The 19,900-nt window shown below is 39.5% G+C and overlaps 1 protein-coding gene across 1 annotated transcript; it reads left to right on the top strand.

Annotated features, from left to right (window-relative positions):
• Window positions 1-2,335: 2,335 nt before the first annotated feature.
• Window positions 2,336-3,709, top strand: LOC127082662 (uncharacterized). Its single transcript, XM_051022889.1, has 3 exons — window positions 2,336-2,512; window positions 2,897-3,030; window positions 3,382-3,709. The coding sequence occupies exons 1-3, from the start codon at window positions 2,336-2,338 to the stop codon at window positions 3,707-3,709; spliced, it is 639 nt and encodes a 212-aa protein (XP_050878846.1).
• The last annotated feature ends 16,191 nt before the right edge of the window (window positions 3,710-19,900 follow it).

Genomic DNA, 19,900 nt, shown 5'->3' with positions numbered 1-19,900 from the left:
ATGTTTAATACGAAAATGTTAGAATATAGTTGGCTAATAGAATAACTAATTAGGAGTTAATTATAAGATACTTAATTATGAGTGATTCCTTGCTATATAAGTAATAGATCATTCATGTACACTGAGTTTGAAGTTGCATTATTCAATAACAACTTTCTCTTATATTCTAACAAGTGGTATCTAGAGCACTGATTGATGATCCGGGTGTGCTTCTTTTATTCAAGAAATTCAATTTCGATACCGTGGTGAGAGAAATTAGTTTTTTCTGTTATCCTCTTGTACCAGTCCCTCATCTGAATCATCTCCATGGTTGATTCATCAAAATTCTTGACACCAACAATTCCCAAATTCGATGGATTATACGATCATTGGGCCATGCTTATGGAGAATCTTCTTAGATTCAAGGAGTATTGGGAATTCGTAGAGAAGGGTGTTACAATTGCACCACTAGATGCAACGCCGGAACTCAGAAAACTTGCAGAAGAAAGCAAACTCAAAGATATCAAGGCCAAGAACTATTTGTTTCAAGCAATTGATCGAGCAATTCTTGAAACAATTCTGAATCGTGACACAACCAAAAATATATGAGATTCCATGCGTAGGAAGTATCAAGGATCCACGAAAGTGAAGAGAGCTCAATTGCAGGCTTTGCATCGAGAGTTTGAAGTTCTTTACATGAAGGATAACATAATGGTTGATGAATATTTTGCAAGAACTTTTCCTATTGCAAACAAGATGACGACTCAAGGTGACAAGATGGATTAAACCACCATTGTTGAGAAGGTCTTGATGTCTATGAACACAAAATTCAATTATGTGGTATGCTCCATAGAAGAATCGAATGATGCCACAACCTTGTCCATTGATGAGCTATAAAGTAGTCTCTTGGTGCATGATCAAAGGATGAAGATCACTCAAGAAAATGAGGATGAACATGTGTTAAAGATTGCAAGTTATGGAAGTGGTGGTATTAACAAACGAGGTAGGGGATGTGGTGGCTTTCGTGGTCGTGGCAAAGGAAGACTGAGCAGATATCAGATCCATTGTTACAAGTCCCACAAGATAGGGCACTATCAAAGTGAATGTCCAAGTTGGCAATAGAATGATGTCAACTTTGATGGATTCAATCTAAGTGAAAAGTTGTTACTCATGGCTCAAAAGGAAGATACAAAAACCAAAAATCAAGTGTTGTTTCTTGAATCAGGATGCAATAATCATATGGTTGGAACAAAAGAATGGTTGTTCAATTTTGATGAAAGATTTCATGAATCTGTCAAGTTAGGGGATAACTCCAAGATGCAAGTATTGGGAAAAGGAAATTTGAAGCTTCACATGAATGAAATCACTCAAGTAATCACTGATATGCATTACTTTCCAGGCTTGAAGAATAATCTTCTAAGTGTTGGTCAACTAATACAAAAGGAGCTAACAATATTGTTTAAAGATGGAGGTTGTAATGTACATCGTGCTGATAGAGGATTGATCATAAGCACAAAGATCTCATCCAACATAATGTTTGTTATGTGTACACCTGTTGTTCTTCCCATGTGCATGAAGATTTCTTCAGATGATGTCACATACCAATGGCATTGCATATATGGTCATCTGAGCTTTTAAGGACTTGTCACACTCATCAAGAAGGGTATGGTGAAAGGAATGCTTAGTTTGAAGGACCTGGATGAGACTTGTTCAAATTGCTTGATGGGAAAGAAACATAAAGAAGTCATACCAAAGCAAGCCACATGGAGATCCAAATAAAAGCTTGAGTTAATCCACTCAGATATGTGTGGACCTATCAGGTATGCATCAAATGGTGGGAGAAGTCTTCATGGCATCAAGAGGCAATTGACAACTTCCTATACTTCACAACAAAATAAAGTGTCAGAGAGAAATAATAGGATTGTGATGAATGTGATCAGAAGCATGTTTACAAGCAGAAATGTTCCTAAGCGCTTTTGGCATGAAATAGATAAATCGGAAACATATGTAATCAATAGAAGTCCAACATTATTTATGAAGAACATTGAGTGGTGTAAAGCCCTAAGTGCGTCACTTTAAGGTGTTTGGGTGCATAGATTTTGCACACATTCCTTATGTGCAAAGAAAAAAGCTAGATGCTAAGAGTCCAAAGTATGTTCTCTTGGTAGTTAGTGAAGAATCAAAGGCTTACAAGATCCACGATCCTGTGAATAACAAGATCCATGATACTGTGAATAACAAGATCCTGATCAGCAAGGATGTGGTATTTGAAGAATGAAAAAGTTAGGAATGGAATAGACATGACAAAGAAGACAAAACTCAATCAACCAACAATGTTGATAGAGAATAAGTAAACATGGAGAGCGACGAAGTTAAAGCGATTAATTATGGAGTGCATGTTGAAAGTTATGGCTCTCGGCATGTGGGAAGAAATGTAGAAATTGTTAGTGAGGATATGATAATGAAGAAGAAAACAATGCTCAAAGGCAAGAGCATGCAAAGCCAATATAGTGAGGCAAAGAAGAAGGCCAAGGTACATTAATGACCATGTTACAACTCATCATTATTTTGTAGCAGCAATGATTCTCTCAATTATGATGAAGCAGTGAAGCATGAGAAGTGAAGGAAGTCTATGGACTTGGAAATTGAAAGTATTGAGAAAAATGATACTTGGATCCTTGTCAATCTAGCACCAGGAGCCAAGAAAGTTGGTGTCAAATAGATATACAAAACAGAATGCAATGAAAAAGGGAAAGTAGAGAAACGAAAAGCAAGACTTATGGCTAAAGGGTACTCACAAGAACATGGCATAGATTATAATGAAGTTCTTTCTCCCGCGAAAAGATGTGATATTATTAGGACTGTCTTAGCACTTGCAACATGCAAGAAGTGATAAGTATATCAAATTAATGTCAAGAGTGCATTCATGCATGGTGATTTGATGGAAGATGTCAATGTAAATCAACCACTTGGCTATGAGAAGGGAGGAAGAGATAATGTCTACAAGCTGAGAAAGGAACTTTATGGCCTTAGGCAGGCTCTAAGGGTCTGGTATAGCAAGATTGAAGCATATTTCAATCAAGAGAATTTTGAAAAATGCCCACATGAACACACATTATTTGTGAAGCATAGTGAGGACAAGATATTGATTCTCATCTTATAAGTATATGATCTAATCTATACAGGAAATAATCAACAAATGTTTGAAGGATTCAAGGAATTAATGAGGAAGATGTTTTCCATAACAAATATGGGGAAGATAAAATACTTTCTTGGGTTGGAAGTAAATCAAGAAAGTGCATGAATCTTTATCTACCAACAGAAATGTGTTAATGAAATACTCACGAGATTTGGCATGGATCAATGCAATAAGGTTTGTAATTCTATTGGGCCAGGTTGCAGGTTGAACAAGAGTGAAAATGAAAAGCCAGTTGATAACATAAGCTATAAGCAGATAGTGGGAAGCTCTATGTATTTTCTTGCAACCAGGCTTGACTTTGCGTATTCAGTATGCTTGGTAGCTAGATACATGGAGAGACCAACTGAAATTCACCTGGTAACTACAAAAGTAATCTTAAGGTATCTAAAAGGAACTATGAACCCAAGTGTTTTGTACAAGATGAATGATGAGATGATCTTGCAAGGATGGTCAGACTCTGATTATGCAGGAGATAATGATGATAGAAAAAGCACTATCGAGTATGTTTTCAAGCTTGGGTCAGGTCTGTAACACCCCAAAATTTACCCTCCTCATTCATGCATTCATTTAGCATTTCATATTGCATTTCATCATGTCAATCAGAATTAGATCCAAGAAACTTTATTTAAAATAAATAAATAAATAAAACGAAAAATAAAACGAAAAAAAAAAGAAAAAAACGAAGAAAAAAAAATAAATAAATAAAAAGAAAAAAAAAACGAAAATAATAATAATAATAATAATAATAATAATAATAAAACGAAAAATAAAACGAAAATAAATAAATATATTTTTTTACAAAATAAATAAATAAATAAAAATAATAAAAAATAAATAAATAAAATATAATAGAAAAACTTGGACTTTGACCTCTCTCATTTGAGCCCACAAAGCCATGAAAATCAGGTTATAAAAGAGGGAGATCAGACAGAAAAAGGAGGAGAAGCAAAACACTCTGAGGTTTCCTTGGAACAAAACCATGGAGGAAAAAGATAGTGAGAGAAGAGCTAACAGAGTTCAGAGCAACCTCCAAACCCTGAAGGGAACTCAACTGCACAGAATCACCTCTGTCTCCCATAAACCCTAAAGATTGTTTTGTAAACCTCACGGGTGCAACTCAATTTCAATCAAGCTCTCTAATCAGGTTTGCCCTTATTCCCATTACCTTTGTGCTTTGAATTTGAATACTCTGAATGTTTGAGGTATTATGGGTGAATTTGATACCCTTTTGATGCATGTGTTTGACAAGAGGTTTAGGCCTCCTACCCTTGATTGCTTTTTGTGAGCTTTTTGTGAATTGAAAGGGCATGATTCATGTGGTTACATTTTGATTTGGGGGCAACCCTTGATTACCCTATTTTTTTTGTCTCTAACCTGTTTGTTGAGTTTTTTTTTTTTGTGAGGGCTCATATGACTCTTGCAGAGATGGTTTGCGTGGTTTTCCCACTTTATTTGTGGGATACCCCCTGGAGGTTCATTCCGATTACCTGTACTGACTCACTTTTCTTTTATGGCATTAGCTTGGGAGATCCCTGGGTTTCTTACTCCTTTAATTGTTGTTACTTCGGATCTTTATCCGTGTGGTACTTTTACCTCTTTTCCGCATTTTATCGCTTTCTTAGCTGGAAGACCTCGATAGGAGGCATTTGTTTTCTTTTGTTTATTTACTTCTGAGCCCCTTGATGGTACATTTACTTTATACATGTTTGTTTTGTATGTGTTCGTATCCCTGCAGGTAGTGTGGTTCCTTCGTCAAGGACTGCCTTTTTGCCCTTGAGCATCCCAAACCCTAAAACCCAAAGCAACACGTTAACTCCTTCTACTACAGGCGAGTAAGTCTCCAAAGGTCGAGCATCCGGTAGATTGCGTAGTAACGTCGTTCGTCCAAAACCCAATCCATAACCCCGTAGTTAGCCGAACTACGGCTTGCTCTGATTCTCAGGCCAGATGAGATACGTAGGCATAAGACGCGATGTCTTAGCGAGCACAATTACCCTTAACCCCTAGGTAGCCGAGCTACGAAGACTCTGATTCTCATATTCATATGAGATACGTATGCAGTGGATGCGACATCCGCGCGAGTCATTTTCATTTAACCCCCTTTTTTTAGTAAATAACACATTAGATAAACCCACGCCCTTTAGACAAGAACTACAAAAGTGGATCCCGTAGAGTACTACGGATGTGTAGGGGTGCTAATACCTTCCCCTCGCATAACCGACTCCCGAACCCAAGATTTGGTTGCAAGACCCCGTCTTGTCCTTTCCTTTTTCAGGTTTACTTAGAGCGTTTCCTTTCCCTCCTTTGGGATGAATAACGCACGGTGGCGACTCTTCTGTCATTTTCTTTCGCCGGTTGTTTTTTCGCGCACTGTATTTTTCAGGTTGCGACAGCTGGCGACTCTGCTGGGGACACTAAGAAGTTGACCTCTTGCTGGTCCATCTTCCCTAAGCGAGTCCCTCCTAGCTTGTGCGATTTCTTGTTTATTGGGTGTTCATGCTTTTGTACCTTTATTTGCTTACCTGCTTGCATGCATCTGTTGTATCTGTTGGATCTGTTTGTTTGTTTGTTTGGATGGGGTGTTCTATGAGAGATAAGCCCATTACCCAGGCTTGAGTGTACACACAGGTTTTAGAGTGGATAATCATGAGGCTTGCGTGGCGTGTTGCTACGTTAAGTCGTTCGTGAAGAACCACACCCAAACGAGGTTTCTTTTGGATATATTATGTCTTACGGGTGTTCCGTAACGGCAGGATGTTCCTCTAGAAATCGTCGACTCTGGTGACCATTTCCCGAGAACTCAGTCGAGGCCTCTCCTCCGAGACGTGATTATGTTAGCTCTGGTGGGCGCATTCTCGCTGCTCAATCCGAGGATCCCGAGACTGGGAACTTGCTATTAGGATGTCCTGTTGAGGGGAGTCAATGGAGGTCTTTTGTCCCGTAATAATACCAAACCTTCAGTGGTAAACGTATTATTCGCGACTGAAGGGCTGAAGCTGACGAACTTCTGTTCTTAGAACCTACCAGTGAGGGGCGGGCTAAATTCAGGAAACCTTAACCTCCAACTAACCCGGTTTTCTGGAGCAGAGTTTTGGTCTTGTATTATATTCCTCAGTGAATTTCTCTCCAGGCAGTGCAACCTGACAGATGTTCAAGCGGATCCATCAACTCTGATTGACATGCCTTTGCATTGCATAACATCATCTGCATATTTGCATCCAACATCTCATGCTTATTCATTTGCAGGGTATTCCCTTTCAAAACGGGGGTGCCTTAAAACTGAACAAGCAGTGCATCGCATACCATGCATATTAACCCTTGTCTGTTTTGCAGGTGTCACCGCAGTGTCTAATGTTTGTTCCCTGTATCAGGCAGTTATTGGTCCCAAGCGAGTCCACAGGTACCCGACAAAGGAAAATCGTCCACAGCTAGCGATGGACCAAGTACAGAAAGAGCTGGCTGATATGCGTGAAAGGATGGATCAGTTCATGACATTGATGACTGGTATGGCAGAAGGCCAGGAAAAACTGAGGGAATTGGTTGAGCAACCGAGACCCGATCTGGAGGTGGAGATACCAAATGCTGAGGGAAACCCTGGTAACCCTGGGAACGCTGATAACCCTGTGAACACTGGTAACGCGGGTAACGCAAATACTGATGGAAACCCGGGTAATGTTGGCAACACAAGGAATGTTGGAAATGGTATTGGCGGAAGGTACAATGTGAATCAAGGAATTCGGATTAACGGGCGCCCCGTTACTGAAGATTATCAGTATGATCAATTTTCTTTGCACGACGAGGCCCTCGAGACCACTCGCCGTATGGATGAGCTTGCTGAGAAGCTCAAATCTTTGGAGTCTCAAAATTCCTTAGGCTTTGATGTCACAAATCTTGGTCTGGTTCAGGGAGTAAGGATTCCTCACAAGTTCAAACCCCCTACTTTTGAGAAATACAACGGGGCTTCTTGCCCACGCACTCATCTCCAATCTTATCTGGGAAGGTTAGGAGCTCACACGGAAGATGAAAAGTTGTGGATGTACTATTTTGAAGACAGCCTAACTGGAGCTTCTCGTGAATGGTATTCTCATTTGTCTCGTACTACCATCAAGAGCTGGAAAGACTTGGCAGAGGCTTTTGTCAAGCAATATCAATACAACTTGGACATGACTCCAGATCGGACCTTGTTGCAAGGTATGTCTCAGACTGCCAAGGAAACCTTTAGAGAGTATGCTCAGCGTTGGAGACAGATTGTTGCGTCCGTCCAACCCCCTATGTCTAAAAGGGAGATGGCGGACATGTTCATGAACACTCTTCAAGGCAATTATATTGAGAGATTGGCTGCTTGCCCGTCAATCAGCTTTGCAGAGATAGTAATTGCTGGAGAAAGAATCGAGAGTCTGTTGAAGATGGGCCGAATTCAAGACAATAGTGCTTCCAACTCATCAGGTCCCAAGAGACCGTTTGCTGGTAACGGTCAGCGAAGAAAAGAAGGCGAGGCAAGCGTTGTGTATGCCGGCAGAGGCAGGGGTAGAGGACGCCCTAATTATTATCAAGATCAAGTGGCCGCAGTCACTATTCCAACACCTGTTCCTCAACCGTAATATCATCCGCAACAACAACTCAGGTACAACAATCAACAACAAGGAGGTAATCCGGGTCAGCAGAGACACTATCAACAACGTCCAAGGCAGACGGACCGGGTCATCGAGCCAATCCCAATGCCTTATTCAGTATTACTTCCCAAGCTGATTGACATGAATCTGGTTACATTGAGAACTCTGGCCCCACCAATCGATCCCAATAATTTGCCTAGAGGTTATGATGTCAACGCCAGATGTGCTTTTCACTCCAACGCACTTGGCCATACTACAGATAATTGCAAGGCTCTCCAATTAAAGGTACAAGATTTGAGAGATGCCCAGGCTATCAATTTTGCTCCGGTGCCTAATGTTATCCAGAACCCGATGTCGGCTCACGGCGGGCAGAGGATTAATGTTGTTGATAGTGGGGAAACTTTGAATTTGGTTTCTGATGTGACTAAGGTGAAGACTTCGCTATCGGTGGTTAAAGACCGACTTCTGAAAGGACAGATTTTCCCGGGCTGTGGGGAAGAGTGCAGAAATTGTCAAGCTGCCGAAAATGGATGTGGCAGTTTGAGAAGGGGTATTCAGCAACTGATAGATGAAGGTTGTCTTCAGTTCGATCAGGCCCGTCCAGTGAAGAATGATGTATCAACGGTGACGTTTTATTTCACTCCTGAAGAAATATATGTTCCCGAGAGACTCGCTCCGACAACAATATATTTCCCAGAAAGTACAGAACCAGCAACGGTGAACATCGAAAGTTCAGCACCAGTTGCAATTTACTCTGACAGCCCTCAACCGACTTTGGTTGGTCCGATCACCATCACAATACCAGGACCCGTTCCATATGAGAAAGACAGTGCTATCCCGTGGCACTATGGGGCTGATATCTACTGCCAGGGGCAGAAAGTTAACGAAGAAGACATTGACATTGGTAGCTCCGCTGTAGACAATGTTGGAGGGGTTGGTGGCTTCACTCGCAGTGGACGCCTATTTGCACCATCAACATTACGCGCGAATACTGAAGCCGAGGCAGCTGCCAAGGCTAAAGGGAAACAGATGGCCGCCGAAGAGGTTACTACTGAGGAAGATCCTCCTAAGACCGCATTCGAGAAGGAAGTGGATGAGTTTATGAGGATTATCAAGAAAAGTGACTACAAGGTAGTCGACCAGCTAAATCAGACACCCTCAAAGATCTCCATTCTCTCACTATTGATGTGCTCTGAGGCGCACAGAGCAGCCTTGTTGAAAGTACTGAATATGGCCTATGTTCCACCGGAGATAACTGTTAACCAGCTGGAGTCGGTAGTTTCCAATGTAAACGCTAGCCGGGGGCTAGGTTTCACCGATAATGACCTGACATCTGAGGGTAGGAATCACAACAAATCCTTGCATATCACAATGGAGTGCAAAGGGGTGATGCTTTCCCATGTTTTGGTTGATACAGGCTCTTCTCTGAATGTTCTTCCAAAGGAAGCCTTAATGAAGTTGGATTGCGATGACACCATCCTGAGGCCAAGTAACTTAGTTGTGAGGGCTTTTGATGGCTCTAAGAGAGCTGTCTTTGGCGAAGTTGAGTTGCCAGTTAAGATTGGACCCCAGGTATTCAAGAGCACCTTTTATGTGATGGATATCCAGCCTGCCTATAGCTGTCTACTAGGTCGGCCTTGGATTCATGTTGTCGGTGTTGTTACTTCTACCCTCCACCAGAAGCTCAAATATGGACTAGAAGGTCAGATCGTCACCGTCTATGGTGAAGAGGATATTCTTATTAGCCACTTGTCTATATTTAAGTATGTAGAGATGGACGGCGAGATGCACGAGATGCTGTGTCAGGGCTTCGAAGCCATAAACATCAATGAGGTCGCGCCCGAAGCTGTCTTTTCACCTGAGTTTGAGAAGGTCGGGACTTCTATCTCTTCATACAAGCAAGCTGTCGAAGTGGTTAAAGCTGGTAATGCCCAAGGCTGGGGCAAATTTGTGGAGCCAGTCATCAAAGAAGACAAGTTTGGATTGGGGTATGCTCCGGGATCTCAGAAGAATGAAACCGGTACTCTCTCCAGCGGGGGTTTGGTTTCTCCCCACATCGTCAATGCTGCAGATGAAGACAAGGCTGACAGCGACTGTGACTTAGATAGCTGGATTCGCCCGTGTGTCCCGGGAGAAAAGCTCGACAATTGGTCGTCTGAAAAAACCGTCCGGGTTACTCTACTGAAAGAGTGATTTTTATTGTTTTCCTTTATTACATGCATAATAAAGTCTTACACTTTGCCCAAGGTGTAACGGCTCATTTGTAGGGCCATCCATTTAGTTACATTTCGCAATTATTTTTATCATCAATAAAGGACGGCTTTTGCAAATAATTTTGTGTTCTCTTTCTTTCAGTTTTTTCTACTTTTACAAAAAAAATGGCAATGTTTCTTTTTCGTTTTTTCTTTCTTTCCAAAAAAAATCTCTCATTCTAAGGTAAAGCATGATCCTCCATCATGCAGAGCTGACCACCCGGATCTCACTACTAATGACACTGCTATGGCCAAGTATGACTTCGACAATCCTATCTATTAAGCCGAAGAAGGGGTTGAGGAAGATTGTGAATTGCCTGAAGGGTTAGCCAGATTGTTGAAACAGGAGGACCGAGCTATTACACCTTATCAGGAGGTGATTGAGACCGTCAACATCGGTACCGCAGACGACAAGAAAGAGATCAAGATCGGGGCAAGTCTACAGGCCGAGAGGAAAGACCGTTGATCATGTACTTGACTGTGTTAGAAAGGTCAATGGGTTGTGTGCTCGGTCAGCATGACGAGTCAGGTCGAAAAGAGCATGCAATATACTACCTTAGCAAAAGTTTACCGACTGTGAACAAAGATACTCATTGCTCGAGAAAACTTGCCGCGCTTTGGCATGGGCTGCTCGCCGACTAAGACAGTATATGTTGACTCACACGACTCTATTGATATCAAAAATGGATCCAGTCAAGTATATTTTTGAAAAGCCAGCACTTACCGGAAAGGTTACTAGGTGACAAATGATACTGACAGAGTATGACATCCAATACACTTCACAAAAAGCCATCAAGGGAAGTGTCTTGTCAGACTATCTTGCAGAGCAACCGATTGATGATTACCAACCTATGAGGTTTGACTTTCCTGATGAGGACATCATGTTTCTCAAATCGAAAGATTGAGAGGAACCACTCCCGGAGGAGGGGCCTGACCCTGAATCCAAATGGGTTATGATGTTTGATGGGGCGGTCCACGTCAATGGTCGCGGAGTTGGTGTAGTGTTGATCACACCGGAAGGGGGTTCATATGCCATTTGGTGCCAGAATAACTTTTCCCTGCACCGACAATGAAGCCGAATACGAAGCTTGTATCCTAAGACTTGAGGAAGCCGTCAATATACAGATTAAAACCCTGGATGTATACGGGGATTCAGCTTTGGTCATCAATCAAACCAACGGGAAATGGTGCTATGCTGGAACTACGTACCCAGAATTGACGTATCTCGGTCAGAGACGAATGAAGAAAGCATTTGGTCAGAAAGTGTGCCCTCGGGGGTATCAAGTCGGTGAATTGGTACTCAAAAGATTTCTTCCTCCCAACACAGATCACAGGGGCAAATGGACACCGAACTATGAGGGTCCGTACGTGGTTAAAAGGATTTTCTCTAGCGGAGCTCTGATGCTAACAACCATGGATGGCGAAGTCTTCCCGTTCCCTGTCAACTCAGACGCAGTTAAAAAATACTTCGCATAAAATAGACCCGCTGGACAGTAAAAAGAATAGCCCAGGCAAAAAAGGGGCATCCCGACGAACCAAAAAAGAATAAAGAGGTTCGGGCAAAAATTAGGGATATAAAAAAAATGTACACCCGGTGAGTCGAAAACCCAAAAGGGCGGCTCAGGCAAAAATGGGTATCCCGGTGGATCGAAAACCCGAAAAGGGGGCGATCCAGGCAAAAGTTAGGGAATAAGCGAATGACTGTGATCTGAGTTCATTAGTGTTATATCACCGTTTCATTCAATCCGACAATCTTCGAAGGTTAAAGATTGACTAATCATCCACTTCAGAAAGCAAGATGAGCAGAGCGTCTTGAGGACATACGAGCCATAGCAGAGTCGAAACTCGGTGGGACCCCGTATCCCCATTGCCATTAGGATAGTTCTCTTTTTATAGCGATCACCTCTTTTCAGGGATCAGCTTCCTGATACCCTCGCCTATTCCTGGCACAAATTGTCTCCCCAGTAAGAGTCGAATAATTCAGTTAAAGAGCCTCTTTATTTTTCATTTATCAGTTTGTTTGCAAAAATGTCCGAATTTTTGATAAAACATATTGCATATGAACATAATGGTGGCTTTTGCAGATGATTTGCACAGGAAAACATTTAAAATTGCTTTGAATGTGCTTAATCACGGACGGTGAATTCAAACCGAGTAATTCCCCTGAGGCATACGTGTATTTTTGGTTGCAGGTCACAGGAACCGGATGCCAAGTCATGAATCCTCATCCCTAAGCGGTTGACAAAGTCTCTCCTCAGTAGAGCATGTTCCTCAGCAGAGCATGTTCCCCAACAGAGTTGACAGTATCCAGACTGTCTAGCCCCAGTAGAGTTGACAGTATCCAGACTGTCTATCCCCAGTAGAGTTGACAGTATCCAGATTGTATATCCCCATCGGAGTTGACAGTGCCAGACTGTATCTTCCTAGCAACAGCGGAGTGGTTGCATAACCAACAGATGAGAGGGTGGTGTTCCCAGTGTTCATCTCATTCCCCAGCAGATTATTTTTAACAGATTTGTTAATCCCCAGCTTGAGGGCGATTAGCAAGGTCATATCCCCAGAAAAGGTCGTTTCCTACGACATTTCCCCAGAAAGTGTTTTCCCCACAGACTCTCCTCACAGAGCCTCGCCGAACAAAGTTTCCATAGTTGATACTCCCCCCGCAAGGTCAACTTTTCAAGCAGCCAATTTATTTTTGGTGGCTCATTGGTCCTGGCAGACGGATCATTCCCCACAGAGCATTCAAGGATTGATACAGCGATCTGTTCCCTACCGGAGTTTGCTTCCCCAAGCAGATTTCTTTTTACACCATACATAACATTTGCATTTGCATGCATATCATATCAAGCATACACATAAGCTGATAAACAGGTTCTTCCAAGCAGACTGAAGAATTACTTTACAACCAAGGTCATGAGATCCAGCCAGAGGATCAAGCGTGAGTGATCTAGCCTGAGGGTCGTTTTGAAGATTCAGCCTGAGAATCGTTTTCCAGTGATCCAGCCTGAGGGTCATTTCGAAGATTCAGCCTGAGAATCATTTTCCAGTGATCCAGCCTGAGAATCGTTTTCCAGTGATCCAACCTGAGGGTCATTTCGAAGATTCAGCCTAAGAATCGTTTTCCAGTGATCCGGCCTGAGGTTCATTTTGAAGATTCGGCCTGAGAATCGTGTTCCAGTGATCCAGCCTGAGGGTCATTTCGAAGATTCATCCTGAGAATCGTGTTCCAGTGATCCAGCCTGAGGGTCATTTCGAAGATTCAGTCTGAGAATCGTGTTCCAGTAAGCCAGCCTAAGGCTCAATTTGAAGATTCCCCAGTGAAGTCGCCTACAAGCTTTATTTCCCCAGCAAGCCCAAGTCTAATTGAGGAGTCGTTACAACATGTTCTAGCCCGAAGAATATGTACGAAGCCCAAAAATGGAATATTCTCGAAGCTACATATCTAATATGAAGGTTGGGTGTAGATTTCAAAAGAGGGTCAACCAGCGCATGCCTCAGATGCGGGATCCTAATGACGGGAATTTATCATCAAAACAATCCAGATCTAGCCAGAAGATCGAAGTAGATTCAGCCAGAGAATCGAAACAAAGAAGATCTAGCCAGAAGATCGAAAATCGCAACAATTCAGATCTAGCCAGAAGATCGAAGTAGATTCAGCCAGAGAATCAAAGAAAATAGATTCAGCCAGAGAATCGAAACAAAGGAGATCTAGCCAGAAGATCGAAGAAGATCTAGCCAGAAGATCGAAGTCAGGTCTAGCCCGAAGACCGGAAATAGATTCAGCCAGAGAACCGAAATAATTCAGATCTAGCCAGAAGATCGAAGTAGATTCAGCCAGAGAATCAAAGGAAATAGATTCAGCCAGAGAATCGAAGCGAAGGAGATCTAGCTAGAAGATCGAAGAAGATCTAGCCAGAAGATCAAAATCGTATCCAGCCCGAGGATCAAAATTAATATCCAACCAGAGGACTAAATTGAGTATAGGTTCAGCCAGAGGATCGAAACTCCAGATTAAGCCAGAAGACTGATTCAGATCTAGCCAAAGGATCGGAAGAAAAATAAACAGCGCGGTGTATTTCCGCGTTTTTGTGGTGTTCTCGGAGCGCAAATTTTCGGTATGTCTTTGGTATTCAATCACAACTCACCCCGTTTGTCTGATAAGTTGTTCGCTTTCATCCTACTCGGGTTAGCTGATGATTGAATAGGGGCAGCTGTAACACCCCAAAATTTGCCCTCCTCATTCATGCATTCATTTAGCATTTTATATTGCATTTCATCATGTCAATCAGAATTAGATCCAAGAAACTTTATTTAAAAATAAAAATAAAAAAAACGAAAAAAAAAATAATAAAACGAAAAGAAAAAAAAACGAAAAAAAATAAAAAAAAAGAAAAAAAATTAAAAAGAAAAAAAAAATAAAATAAAAAAATAATAATAATAAAACGAAAAATAAAAAAAAAAAAATTTACAAAATAAATAAATAAATAAAAATAATAATAAATAAATAAATAAAATATAATAGAAAAACTTGGACTTGGACCTCTCTCATTTAAGCCCACAAAGCCATGAAAATCAGGTTATAAAAGAGGGAGATCAGACAGAAAAAGGAGGAGAAGCAAAACACTCTGAGGTTTCCTTGGAACAAAACCATGGAGGAAAAAGATAGTGAGAGAAGAGCTAACAGAGTTCAGAGCAACCTCCAAACCTTGAAGGGAACTCAACTGCACAGAATCACCTCTGTCTCCCATAAACCCTAAAGATTGTTTTGTAAACCTCACGGGTGCAACTCAATTTCAATCAAGCTCTCTAATCAGGTTTGCCCTTATTCCCATTATCTTTGTGCTTTGAATTTGAATACTCTGAATGTTTGAGGTATTATGGGTGAATTTGATACCCTTTTGATGCATGTGTTTGACAAGAGGTTTAGGCCTCCTACCCTTGATTGCTTTTTGTGAGCTTTTTGTGAATTGAAAGGGCATGATTCATGTGGTTACATTTTGATTTGGGGGCAACCCTTGATTACCCTATTTTTTTTGTCTCTAACCTGTTTGTTGAGTTTTTCTTGTGAGGGCTCATATGACTCTTGCAGAGATGGTTTGCGTGGTTTTCCCACTTTATTTGTGGGATACCCCCTGGAGGTTCATTCCGATTACCTGTATTGACTCACTTTTCTTTGATGGCATTAGCTTGGGAGATCCCTGGGTTTCTTACTCCTTTAATTGCTGTTACTTCGGATCTTTATCCGTGTGGTACTTTTACCTCTTTTCCGCATTTTATCGCTTTCTTAGCTGGAAGACCTCGATAGGAGGCATTTGTTTTCTTTTGTTTATTTACTTCTGAGCCCCTTGTTGGCACATTTACTTTATACATGTTTGTTTTGTATGTGTTCGTATCCCTGCAGGTAGCGCGGTTCCTTCGTCAAGGACTGCCTTTTTGCCCTTGAGCATCCCAAACCCTAAAACCCAAAGCAACATGTTAACTCCTTCTACTACAGGCGAGTAAGTCTCCAAAGGTCGAGCACCCGGTAGATTGCGTAGTAACGTCGTTCGTCCAAAACCCAATCCATAATCCCGTAGTTAGCCGAACTACGGCTTGCTCTGATTCTCAGGCCAGATGAGATACGTAGGCATAAGACGCGATGTCTTAGCGAGCACAATTACCCTTAACCCTTAGGTAGCCGAGCTACGAAGACTCTGATTCTCATATTCAGATGAGATACGTATGCAGTGGATGCGACATCCGCGTGAGTCATTTTCATTTCACCCCCTTTTTTTAGTAAATAACACATTAGATAAACCCACACCCTTTAGACAAGAACTACAAAAGTGGATCCCGTAGAGTACTACGGATGCGTAGGGGTGCTAATACCTTCCCTTCGCATAACCGACTCCCGAACCCAAGATTTGGTTGCAAGACCCCGTCTTGTCCTTTCCTTTTTCAGGTTTACTTCAAGCGTTTCCTTTCCCTCCTTTGGGATGAATAACGCACGGTGGCGACTCTTCTGTCATTTTCTTTCGCCGGTTGTTTTTTCGCGCACTATATTTTTCAGGTTGCGACAAGGTCATATATCATGGTCTTCAAAGAAGCAACCCGTTGTGACTCTTTCAAGCACTGAAGTTGAGTTTGTGCAGTAACCTCATGTGCTTGTTAAGTAGTGTGGCTTCGAAGCATTATTTACAAGCTTGGTCAGACTCAAAGCCAAGTCATCATGTGTGACAACATTTCCAAAATCAAGTTGTCAAAGAACTTGGTGATGCATGGAAGATGCAAGCATATAGATGTAAGGTTTCATTTTCTTATGGACTTGACCAAAGATGGTAAAATTGAAATGAAGCATTGTAGCACAGGAGAACAACTTGCAGATGTGCTAACTAAACCAGTGAACCTCGAGTCTTTCAACCACATCAGAACAAAAATTGGAGTATGTGTCATTTTAGTCATGCTCAATAATGTGCATGAAGATAATGTCTGTAACATGTTATAATCTGTCTCTTTTGCTAATTTCAAATTAGGGGAGTGTTTGTTGGAATGTCAAACAAAATGTTGTAGCATTGTGTTCAACATGTAAATGTTAGAATATAGTTGGCTAATAGAATAACTAACTAGGATTTAGTTATAAGATAGTTAGCTATATTTGAGTGTGATTCCTTGCTATATAAGTAATTGATCATTCATGTACACAAAGAGCTTGAAGTTGTATTATTCAATAACAACTTTCTCTCACAGTCTAGCAAGCTTGTTATTTACACATTCTTATTATTTTACGATTTGTTTGATGAAGTAATGACACAGAAGTTATTTTTTGGATCTATCAGGACTATTTAATCTAATTATTTTGTGTCGGATCGTTGAATCATAATGATAGTTTTTATGTGTCTCTAACCAAACCATTGATTCTTAAGCTTTCTCTTTTCTCAACTTACAAGCCTTTTAATTTATTCTCTGTTACTGTAATTCCTTTTTGTGCTATCTTATGTCCTTGATTTTTGGTTTTGCATCACTTTGTGCTTCATCTTGGTTGTTGTTTTTCTTGTATTCCTAATAAGTTTGGCCTTTTGCTTATTTCCTTTATTTAATATTTAGTAAAAATGGTTGAGTCAGATTTTTTTTTGATTCAGAGAGAACCATTAGTGTCTTATATTTGATCCGTTGAGGAATTGTTTACAAATGATTGGTATGAGGTTACAACTCCCTCTTTTTCAAATATATATGATGTAAGTTTAGGTCCTTGTGTACTTTTCTACAATCCTAATATGCAACTTCAAGATATATATTTGTAAGGGTGTGAATAGGTGGAGAAAAGTATTAGGGAATCATATTCAACTATGTTGAATGAAACTTAGGTCAAGTCATTTGCAAATAGTGTTATGGTAATAAATGACAAAATCCAATCCAATGACCTCCATGTTCTTCCATGTCTTGAGGTAGATATAATTTTCTTTTCTAAGAGTAGAAAGGACAACTTTGATTGTTTCTATGTTTGTCAAACTTAATTTTCTATCATTCATATGTGTTTTACTTTAATTGAGTTTGAATGTGAGGTGATGTGATGGATGGACACCACTTATTATTAACTACACTCCAACAATTAGAAGTATATGGTTTTTTTATTACATATTGATTGGCTTATTTTTATTAGCAAAATATTAAGCAAGATATTCTTTTGTCATGTCATGTAAGCTTTTGAGACATCTTTGTGGAACTATGTACTTGCATATCAATCAAGAAATATCCATGATGATAAAGCTCATGGATAGCAAGACTCAAGATTATGGTATTTTCGTAAGTATTATGGCTAAATCACCCCCCCACCCCACACACGCACACCCGCACCCACACAGACACCCATCCACCCACTCATGCACACACTCACACACACCCATCCACCCACCCACCCAAGCACACACACACGCTCATACACACACACACACACACATAAAATATAGATAACCCTCTCACTTTTTGATTAAAACAACCATAAAATGTTTGTTGGAGCCTAGCCAATTGATTAGGGAATTGCCTTTTGATTAGGACAAGTTTTTTAATTATCTAATTGATTATAATATATGTCTAACTGTATAGGTTAAGCATAATAGTATCCATTATTGAATTTTGACAGTCTCTTAATGATTTGTAACGTCTCTCTGTTTATATCTTTTAATTTGGGCAACAATAATCGATTATTGTAAGTGTCTAATCAATTAGGGTAACTAAAAGGCCCATGGATTGTTTCCATATTTGCACCATTTCTTGGCCTATAAATAGAGGACCTCTCCATCATTTCAAATCATCTAGAAAATATGAAAAATACATTGCTTCTCATCTCTATATGAATCTCTCTAAACCATTTCGATTTTTCTCACATATTTAAGCCATAATGCTTTGAGAGAGTTCTTGAGTTTAGTGGGGAATTTGTTCTGGGTAAGAGTTTATTGTAAATTTACCATGAGTAGTTTTATTTTGAGTAAACAATCCTTCCTTAGGAAGTAATTATTTTGGTTGGGATCTAAGCCATTAAAAAAGTTCTTTTGTTTGTTATTGGGGGATTAGAATAAGTTTTTCGTTTTAGTTCGTGAATTCCGCCATTCAAAAAAGCTCTCCTGTTGGAATTGTGATAACCATATAAAAATCTTCACAATGGTTCTAGAGCTCACCCTGGTTAAAAGCTCTATCAGTTATCATTCTGGTGTAAATTATCACTCAATTTCTGAGTTTAGCATGTGTAAAAGCTCAATAGATTCGAGATCAACCTAGTAAAATCTCGATTCAATTCACGATTAGATCGTGTAACATTTCCATGAACTCCTAAGTAAATTTATTAAGGAAAAGAAAACTTTCATTTGATTATATCAAATCAAAGACCTTCCTTGAATAAAAGGGGACTAGAGTTTAAGTCCAAAAGATCACATAGTAAATTGTTTGGGTTGAATTGATCGGATATTTTTAAAAATATCTTATTTATATCAACTAATTTTTCAAAAATATTTTTAAAAATATCTTGTTTATATCAACTAATTTTTCATAATAATATAAAACTCTTAGTTTTTACGTTTCTCCATATAAGTTGTGAATGTCACAAATGGTATTTCATTTTTTTCTTCTTGAATTTGAATATCTTATACTAGTTTCCATGATAATGATCATATAAATTATATGAATTAATATGGTCGGTTCAGATAGACGGGTTCGCTAAAAGAATTTTGAAAATCCGTTGTCTGAACCAATTAATATTGGATTTTATTAGTTTGGTTCAATTTTTGTCCAATCTAAAAAATGACCGGCCAAAACAACATGGTTTGGTTTGAATTCAGATTTTCCCTAACCAATGAATAACCCTCTAGGATAGTTCTCGTGTGTTGGAGATATTGTAACTCTTCATAGTGAACCAAAATTAATATGACCGCGTATATATATATATATATATATATATATATATATATATATATATATATATATATATATATATATATATATATATATATATATATATATATATATATATATATATATATATATATATATATATATATATATATATATATATATATATATATATATATATATATATATATATATATATATATATATATATATATATATATATATAGTATAGACCAAATGACACTAATGTGTCAAAATTAGTAACATGACACCTCCGATAACTCTTTAATGGATATTCATATAACAAAATTCACTATTAGATTGAAAGATATTATCATTTGACATGTCTATAAAATTTAACATAAATTAGAAAATAATTTGACATGTCAACAAGATATCTAAAAACAAATGATTTATAAAACTTCATGAAAACCGTTAATTTTTATCATTTTTTTAACATATCAATTGATTTTTGA

This window comes from Lathyrus oleraceus, chromosome 5 (genome assembly GCF_024323335.1).
Source record: "Lathyrus oleraceus cultivar Zhongwan6 chromosome 5, CAAS_Psat_ZW6_1.0, whole genome shotgun sequence".
NCBI lineage: Eukaryota > Viridiplantae > Streptophyta > Magnoliopsida > Fabales > Fabaceae > Lathyrus > Lathyrus oleraceus.
The sequence above is the reverse complement of the archived record's forward strand: the minus strand, read 5'-3'. Positions and strand labels throughout refer to the sequence as shown.